Below are 9,192 nucleotides of genomic sequence, written 5' to 3'. Positions count from 1 at the left end.
ACCGTGGGTGGCATACTTTCTACTACTACTACTACTACTACTACTACCGCTAGTCCTTTACGCAAAGCAAGCGAATCGCGCAAAAGAAATCACGAAATTCCAAACCAATCCAAACAGTGTCCTCATTGTGGCGCACGCACAAAGAAACGAATCGCACTGTTTCCGGATGCCTTTTTCCTGATTTTTCACGCTTTAAAAATGTGCGCTAAATTGTGCCGCTGTGTGTGTGTGTGTGAGTGGGAATGTGTGTCAGTTACTAAATTCGATTCTCCCTTCTTCTCGTTCGTTCGATTCTCTCTTTTTTCCCATCTCTCAATCGCCTCGCGCAATTCACGTGGAAACAACCGCTACCGCTGTGTTTTAACCTTTTGTTGTCTAATGTTTTAACCTATTCTTTTCTTGTTTCTTGCCATTTGCTTTGTTTACCTCTTTTTACTGTCACTCTGCGTATGCGTTTGCATTCTTCTTGTTTGTTTGTGTATTTTGGGTTCTTGGTTCATTTCGGTGCTTTCGTTTGTCCCTTCGTTCGTTCCGTTCGTTCTTTGAACACTTTTATTTACATGTTTTATCGTTTCTATCGCCATCCCCACTCTTCTTTCATGATTTCGCATTGTTTGTTGGTCACTTTTCGATTCCCTTCTCGAACTTTTGGTTTTTGCCCATTTTTTTGTTGGTTGTTGTTGAATTACCGGAATGGCCGCGCAACACTTCTTCGGGCACAACAGCGAAACGAAAAGCAGCCGCAATGTTGCACAACAACAACAACAACAAGGTAAGCCAACGTGTCTCGCATTCGTGTGTGTGTGTGTCTGTGTTAGAAAAACAATAGACCCACCAAGAGCATCTTCTCGTTTATGGCGCGCGTGGCCGGGTCGCGCGGGCCCCGTTTGAATATTTTATGTCCGTAGCGAGCACACACACAATCGTGAAGGCCTCGCGTTCCCCGTTCGTCCTTAGGAGGGTGTGTTATTCCGACCAGGAGTTTGGTCCCGACCGACCCTCGGGCCGATTGGATTCCTATCTTCCTTGTTTTTTTTTTCATCTTCATCCCCGGCCACCACCAACGTGGCCCGGTCCTGGCAACGGCGGCACCGGCGCAGCTCATAACTTTTGACTTCCCCTCCTCCTCCACGGTCCCGGTCGTCGTCCGCTGATCCGCGCCCGCGGTTCCGGTCCCGGGTCCCCGGGCCGTCGTCGCTAAGCGCTGTCGTCCATTCTCTTAATTGAACCGCAATCGAATACGTCCATCTTGCGCTGTCGGACGCCCACCGTAGCCCACCCACCCCTCCCCGCCCACCCCTCCACCCCGCGAGGGGCCCACCCATCGTCCGTAGCCATCGTCGGCGCGACGGGAGACCTGCCAAAAATTTCTTGCTCACTTCCGTTCCAGTCCAACATCCTGTCCACCGATCCCGGACCCGGACCGGCCCTGCGTCGTCGTCTTCATCAGAAACTCATTTTCTTCATAAAAATCAACCCACACCCTCCCCCGGGAGGGGTCCGACCCCCGGCCGGCCTGCCTGCCTGCCTACGCCACGTGTCCTGTCGACCTGCCTCTCTCCCTTGACAACCTCGGACCCTCCGGCAGGACGGTCCGATGTTCCGCTGTCTTCCAGCGGTCCGACCTCTCTCTCTTTCCTCCGCTCTGCCTTCCTTGGTCCGTGTCTTGGCGTGACTCTGACGGGTGGGATGGGTGGAACTTTTTCACTTCGCTCCCTCTTTCGGCTCCTTTTCGGGGAGGTGGCGAGTGGGCGGAAGAAAACTTGGGACGAACCACCCACCGACCGACCGACCGGGGCGTAATGGAACGGAATGGAACCGAGAAAAAAGGAGCGCCGGGGAGGGTTGGGTTCCGTGAGGCAGATCCTCTCGCAGGGCAGGTGATGGCCGGTCGGGTGGGTGGGCACATTCCAAGAAGAAAACCGTTCATCCCCCATGTCATCCATCTTTTTTAATTCCTGACAGTTCTCCTCGGGTCCCCTCCTCGGGGGCTGCTGTAATGCGCCGTGGGTGGAAGCGGGTGCTGGACGGTGGTTTTATCGGTGGTGGTGGTGGTGGTGGCGAGGCATTGGATCGGCTGGGCTGGCGCCGAAGGCGAGCCAAAACCGGTCGGAAAGGATCCGGTCCCTCTTCCTCGCTTCGCGGTGGAGCCTTTTTCCCCCTTTTCGGTTTCGGCCCCGAAGCGGGTGGCGATGGGTGGGCGTCGTTGGTCCTTTTTTCTTCCCGCCCGCGCTGGCTTCTTCTGCTTCTTTTTGTTCCTCCTCCTCCTCGTCGTCGTCGTCGTCGTCGCAGCCGTCGTCGTTGAATTATAAGAAAACCCTGAAGCGACCGGACCGGACCGAGGCGCCTGGGCCTCCGTCGCCGTCCCCGCCGAACCCTTCGCAAGATTGGTTCGTCCTTTGAGGGCGGTGGATTGTGTGTAGGGCTTCCTCGCTCTGTGTGTGTGTGTGTGTGTGTAACGCGTCGGAAGACGCCGGAGAATATTTCGCTTCGCTGAAATGGACCGAGGACTCGGAGAAAGAAGCTCGGACGACGGCAACGAAACCGAAACCCCCACCACGGGCGGTGGTGGCCGGCCAGGGGGCTGGCTTGGGACCGTCCAACCCCCCTCCCGGAACCCGCCTGGGGGTGCCTCGGTGGCCGCGTTTCGGATCCACATCCCGCCTTTCCCGATCGATTTTGTTTTAAAAGCACCGAAATGGGATCGTTCCGGAGGCAACGGGAAAACAACAAGGGAAAAACGGGAAGAAAAACGGCAATAATTAAGAAAATGGTATCGAGGTTGGGTCAAGACAAGAGAAGATATTTTTCAGTAAAAGGGACTTCACATACTTCAATAGTGAACTAAGCAAGGAAGGAAGGCAGGCAGATCCAATCAACAATGTGCACAAGAAGCACCCAACGGTCCATAAAAGGCACTAAATGTTATAGTTTAACAAACGAAGATATGAAGTTAATCGAGTTGAGAAACAAAACATGAACAAACATCAACACCAAACAGAAGCTTCTCACAGAACAACAATCAACAACGACATAACGGATAACGGCAAGGAAAAAGATGCAAGAAACATTCAAACTGCCAAAAGAAGTTCACACAAAACGGGAAAGTTGAAAGAGTATAATGGAAACATGAAAACAAATTGAAACCAATTCGAATTGGGGTCAAACTTCTTTAAAATGTTGAAACAAATCTATCTCTAATGAACAAAGACGCTATTTTGGGTTGATTATAAAAGCTTAAAGTGTGAAAAAAGCTACACAAAACACTGCGAATTTGAAGAACTAAAGGAGTCAACAAATAGAAAAAACGAAAACGTTAGGTTAGGAAAACGTTAGGTTAATTGCCTAGACATTGATAAGACAAGGCTCAGTGAACGGTAACTTGGTCAACCTTCTGTTGAATGTTTACTTTTACTGTTTTCATCTTTGTTTCTGGGTTGCATTAATTTCACGCTTTTCAATGCATATTATTCTTCCCATCAACAATATCGACTACTTTTAAGCATTTAACTGATAGATAATGTTTGTAATGGAATCATTTAATGCTCCGTTTATCAACCACAACGATAAACGCAGCTGCCATTAACACTCCGGGCGCAGCTAAAACTTGGCAACGGTCCGTCGCACTGTCACAAATTGCCACCAACCGTTGCCAAAGTGGACGGTCTGCCCGTTCTGGCCGTGCGTAAAACGCACTTTTATAAACACGCACTAAACAAAATTAAATCAATAATCAATAAAGGTGTAGCGCGCACGGGGATTAATAAAAAGCCGATAAAAAATTCGTTAAAAACCCAAAACCGTGGAGGAAAAACGAAAAAAAAACGCGCAGGAAAAACGGTTCCCTTTTCACTTTTCAAAAACCGGAGGCGCCCCATCGTCGTCGTCGTCGTCGTCAGCCGGAAAAAAGGCACCACACACACACACACACAGCCACACACATAATTGGAACAGGCTCGGTTCCGGGGTGTAGGGACCACCCGCTTGCCGGAAGCCATTGCTCGCGGGCGGCCCACCGCCCAGGCGCAGGAGGCCACGCGAAGCGGAAGAAACTCGAACGCAGGCGGCGGCGGTGGCGGCCGGAAAAAAAACCGGACCCCCCACAACCCGCCGGCCCCCGAATCGAATTTCGTCCTCGTCCCCGTGGTGGCCGTTGTCGTGTTTGCGTCAGGTTTTCATCAAACCACCCCCGGAGCGGCACCCGGGAATGGGAAAAGCAAACCATGGCAAGGACCGTGGACCGTGGTGGTGGGGAGGGAAATTCGGGTGCCTCTAATGGTGTGCGCCACGGGGGTGGCTGTGGGTGGTGCTGCTGCTGCTGCTGCTGCTGCTGCTGTTGGTTGAGGCTCGCATTTGTCTTGTGACAGCTCCGGGCGGGCGCGCAAAGGACACTCGCTCCCTCGCTCCCTCTCACTTCCTCTCGCCCGCGCACTCTTTGTGTAGGCGAAGAGAAGTTGTTGCTGTTTTTGGTGCCTCATTATCCTCCCTCTCATTCGCACTCCTTCCCGGTGTCCTCCGGGGCCACCAAACGGGGAAGGAAGGATGTTCGAGGACCAGCATCATTCTCTGCCACGCTCGCTCTCGCGCGCGTTTCAATCATCCTTTTCTCGGTTGCGACCGAGGGTGGTGGCGGCCTTCAGGCGGTGGCCCGGTGGGTGGACAGCCTTATCTCATCTACAGACGCTTCCTTCCGACCGGCGACGACGACGACGACGACGATGGGTCGGAAAATATAAAAATTAATTAATCTTAAGTCGCTCCGATGAAGCCGGGCCCGCGTACCCTCCGCCACCGACGTCCCTGGGTCAGAGCCACCCACCGTCGGGGGAGGATTCCAGGGTACGAGACGGGGAGCGAAGCCCTCCGACGGAAAAGAAGGCAAAGTTCTTCGTTCGCAGCACAGCTTGGCACTGGGGGGAACGATGACGAGGACGGTCGCGTCTCGGAATCCGGAAGAAAGTTACGACGATAGGGATTCTTGCTCGAAAAGGGCTAAAGTTTCACGACGCCACGCCACGCCGCGGACTCTGGACTCCCTCCTCTGGACGTTGGTCGATCGCTAGCTGGACTCGGAAGCTGGCGGGAGAGAGAGAGGGAGAGTCGGGGGGTTTTAGTCAGTGAAGGATACACGCAGGGTGGCCCGTGAAGGTCCCCTTTTAGTCCTCGGGCGGCACAACAACCGCCTCGACGGAACCGCGACCGTGTGACGGTGAGCCGTGGATACATTAAAATACCTCACCTGCAACCACGGGCGGACTGGCACCGGGCCACGCGATAAGGTGCGGACCTAATGACTCCCGTCACCCGTCAGGAGAATTGGAAATGGGCGAGCGTGAACTGACAGAGTAGTGAGGATTGGCTGGCAAAGACGTTGACTCGGTTCAGCTAAAAGCCTTCGGAAAACGCCCAAAAACGTGAACCTAATTTAAACCGCACATGAGAAGGTAGTGGCGTAGTAGACCACGCGTCCTTGGAACAGGGCTGACAATGGCTTCTCGTCCGTTACTACTATCGGCAGACTCTACGGTTGCTGAAGCCCAAGATGAAACGGATTCCGAGGCCTTATCCGTTCCAGCTGAGGGATGACACACGCAGCTGATCGGCACGGCGAGATGTCTGCGTTTGAACCTCTTCCTTCGCATGTTCGTTTGTCCCTTCGCTGTGTAAATTTGTTTCAATGTCAAGCGCGACACGATTGGATTGAAGCAACGCCATCGAGGTACGGTCTCTCCTGATAAACGCTTCCTCTCGAAGCCGATCAGGATGATGTCAGGAGTATCATGAAAATCGCTTTGAATTGAATGACACGCTATATACTGTAGGCCGTAAATGCCGTAACTGACCATTCTAATCTCCACGGAATGGTTGGCTCTATTTGTCACATCATCGGCGTGTTCATCATTCTCATCGATAGGCGTGCGTCGAGTTTATTGAAGCAATCATCGATGGGTAATCGAAGAAACTAGTACAGATCGATCGAGAAGAATCTTAAGTTTATTTCAAATCTGTTTTAATGTGCCGATAATGACGAATGTTTGACATAAAAAACCTGGCCAAGACTTTACCAAACAAGAACATACCCAGCAAGCAACAGCTTTTGATTGTACTTACAGGGTGCGTCATCGGGACACAACCTGTTTAAATTACAAATAACTCCGCCATTTTTCAATCGATTTTAAAAACTCAGCCAGATTCTGAAACGTCAGTCTATGCCGTTTTAGTCATAACTGTGAAAACTGTGCGTGCTTATTGTTGCCGAATTTATTCTGACTTTTGGGGGGCTATTTGAAGAGTGCGATTTATGCCAGTCGACCAAAGAATTCCATTGAAGAACTGAAAGCTAACATCACACCGAAAATTGCTACTCAAAATGTTTTGTCAGAAATAATGAAAAATGCCTCAAAAATGGTCCGTTTTTTGTGGTTCTAATCGAGGGGGTCCTTTGGTCGATATTGTATTTTGAGTAAATTATTAATAAACGGCATTCTATACTCTAAATAAATCTTGTTCATTTTTCAAAATAGACTGGCAAATGAAGGAGTTATTTACCATTTAAATAGATTGTGTCATGATGACGCACCCAGTAGTTTGCATAACTTCAGGCGTTTTGACGGTACCATTTTTCGCAACATTTTCAACATGTTCCAAACAACGTGTGGAATCATTTGTTCTATTTTTCTTTTCCTTCCAGGATTCCTTATCCATGCCGTTCAGTAGCGAGACAACGGAAAACAATGGCAGCACCACCAACACGCCGGGTGAGGATGCGTACGCTGGTGAGTCCGATCGGTTCATGATCGGGGATCGGGTGCCCGGGAATGGTTGAAACCGACCCGACCGTCCTTTAATGTCCACGTCGTGTGTTCACAGGTCTAATCAAGGATGCGGACAAGTTCAAGCTGATGCTTCTGGCGTGGAACTACCAGAACTCGGCGGCAGGTAAATGTTAGTGGTATCCCGAAACATCGTCAGCGCCGAGAAATCGGACTCCGAAGCGCTAACGAGGGCTGCACTTTCCACCAGCAGCTCAGAACGGGACGGAAGGGCCGGACCTGGCGACGATGACCAACCTGTGGCAGCAGTACCAGAACGCGCTGGCCATGACGGGCAAGTCCACCTTCAGCCAGGCGCCGGTCAGCGAGCGGCAATCGTCCCCGATCGAGCAGCAGGACGAAACGAACTCGTCGGAGCAGAAGGACGAGGACGACCTGTCGGAGGACGACTCGGAGGACCGGCTCGAGGCGACCGTGAACGATCCGGAGCGGCTGAAGGCGTTCAACATGTTCGTGCGCCTGTTCGTCGACGAGAACCTGGACCGTATCATACCGATCTCGAAGCAGCCGAAGGAGAAGATCCAGGCCATCATCGATTCGTGCACCCGGCAGTTCCCGGAGTTCGCCGAACGGGCCCGTAAGCGCATCCGCACGTATCTCAAGTCCTGCCGGCGCAACAAGAAAACGCGCGAGGGCTGGGAGAACACGGTGAGTCCCGAGGGCGACAAGGTTAGTGACGACCCGGCCCCAGGCAGAGGGTATGATCGGTTCGGTATGTTTCTATGCTTCCAGTCCCGCCCCACGCCGGCTCATTTGACGTCGGTGCAGGCGGAACAGATACTGGCCGTGGCGTGCGAAAACGAGAGCCTAAACGCAAAGCGCATGCGAATAGGCCTAGAGCCGATCAGCCAAACGGTCAGTCAACCTGCGGCGGTAAGTTTTATGGTAAAGTGTTCACTTCCAAGGAGCCTTCAGGCCCGTCGGTGGACGATCCGGAAAATCACGCCCGGAAGTGCCGGACCGTACTAACGACTGTGCCACTCCTTCTTCTGGCCACTTTCCTCATTGCAGTCGTCGGAATCTCCGACAGCGGTACCGAGTATGTACCAAACGATCACCCGTGAGCAAGAGTCCACGTCCGTGTCCACGATCAAGAGCGAACCGATGACGAGCGTCCCCAAGATCTCGCCCGTACCCAGCACACCGACACCGGACATGAACCAGATGAAGCTGTAAGTTACCTCCGCCCGGCCGTTTACCGATTCCGGACGGACGAGAGATTAATTCGCTTGCCATTGGCACTTACAGAAACATACCCAGTGCCAGTGCCAGCTCGACTCCTACGATCCCCACCACGGTACCGACCATTTCGAACTTCCACGACTACAACACCGGCTTCTCGAACCGCTCGCAGCACTACCAGAACTTCATGAACTCGGTCAACAGCAGTAGCACCAGCAGTGGAGCCACCACCAACACGACCATGTCCGCTTTGGGTACCGGTAAGTTCCGAAGGGAAGGACCTCTCACGGTCCGACCGCTAATCTTGCCCCGCTTTGCTCTCGCAGCCGCCCCAACCGATCTCTCGATGAAGCGACCCATTCTGGCGCACAAGCTGAACAGTGCGGAAATCACGGCCGTCAAGCAGCTGGTCACGGGCTACCGGGAGTCGGCCGCCTTTCTGATGCGCAGCGCCGACGAGCTGGAGAACTTGCTGCTCCAGCAACAGTAAGCTCGGCCTGGGCTGGGCGAAACGGCTCTTTTGTGGCAGATACGATGCAAATACGATTATTACCTGCGACCTTGTCGGGATGTCGGGATGGGTTTAAGAGGGGTTTTATAGAGCAAAAAAGCAAGCGAAAGGAATCGGATGACAGCGAAGGATGTAAAAATTGCCAAACCCGCTCCCTTTAGCACGAGTAAGAGCATTAAAGCACAGATTTTTAGGCGCAGTACAGGCGTTACCTTTTGATCACAGGCTTAGAACCGGTGGGCCAAAGCTAGGGTGGAGGAGAATTAATAAAAGAAAAACGGATCAACACACACAAACACACAGGGTGATATAGTAGGGCTGCAAAACCGAGGACAGGCAGGCAGGCGGGGAGGGACAGTTCAGGAGGGATCAGTCATCTAAAATCAAACAAACGATCGGACCCAATACGATCGATTAGGATTAGTGAGATTTAATGACGCCGACACAGGAGGGGTGGGGAGGACGGTGTATAGGTGTACGTATCGCATGCTGAAACACGCTACTATTCCGGTTCCGGTTCCGGTCAGGAAGTTCGGTTTTAGTTCTTACCTTTACTCTACCGCGCTAATGTAACCGTATCCCGCCAGGGCGGGGGCTCCACTGTCGAGCGGACCTGGGCCGTTGGTGGAGCTGCGATTAAAATGGGCTATCGCCCCCGGATGGAAT

At 52.5% G+C, this 9,192-nt stretch overlaps 2 protein-coding genes across 2 annotated transcripts in view; both read left to right on the top strand.

Moving 5' to 3' along the window:
* Positions 1–1,675, top strand: part of LOC128270719 (multiple epidermal growth factor-like domains protein 8) — a 13,928-nt gene extending 12,253 nt beyond the window's left edge. Inside the window, exon 6 of the mRNA XM_053008133.1 lies at positions 1,626–1,675. Within this exon, the coding sequence (XP_052864093.1) occupies positions 1,626–1,675 (50 nt within the window). The remainder of the gene's footprint in view (positions 1–1,625) is intronic.
* Positions 1,676–6,703: 5,028 nt separating this feature from the next.
* On the top strand, positions 6,704–8,505 carry LOC128270717 (nucleolar protein 4-like). The gene is made up of 7 exons (XM_053008132.1): positions 6,704–6,776; positions 6,871–6,939; positions 7,027–7,481; positions 7,566–7,706; positions 7,845–8,005; positions 8,082–8,275; positions 8,342–8,505. The coding sequence occupies exons 1-7, from the start codon at positions 6,704–6,706 to the stop codon at positions 8,503–8,505; spliced, it is 1,257 nt and encodes a 418-aa protein (XP_052864092.1).
* The last annotated feature ends 687 nt before the right edge of the window (positions 8,506–9,192 follow it).

Source organism: Anopheles cruzii, chromosome 3, assembly GCF_943734635.1.
Source record: "Anopheles cruzii chromosome 3, idAnoCruzAS_RS32_06, whole genome shotgun sequence".
Lineage (NCBI taxonomy): Eukaryota > Metazoa > Arthropoda > Insecta > Diptera > Culicidae > Anopheles > Anopheles cruzii.
The sequence above is the reverse complement of the archived record's forward strand: the minus strand, read 5'-3'. Positions and strand labels throughout refer to the sequence as shown.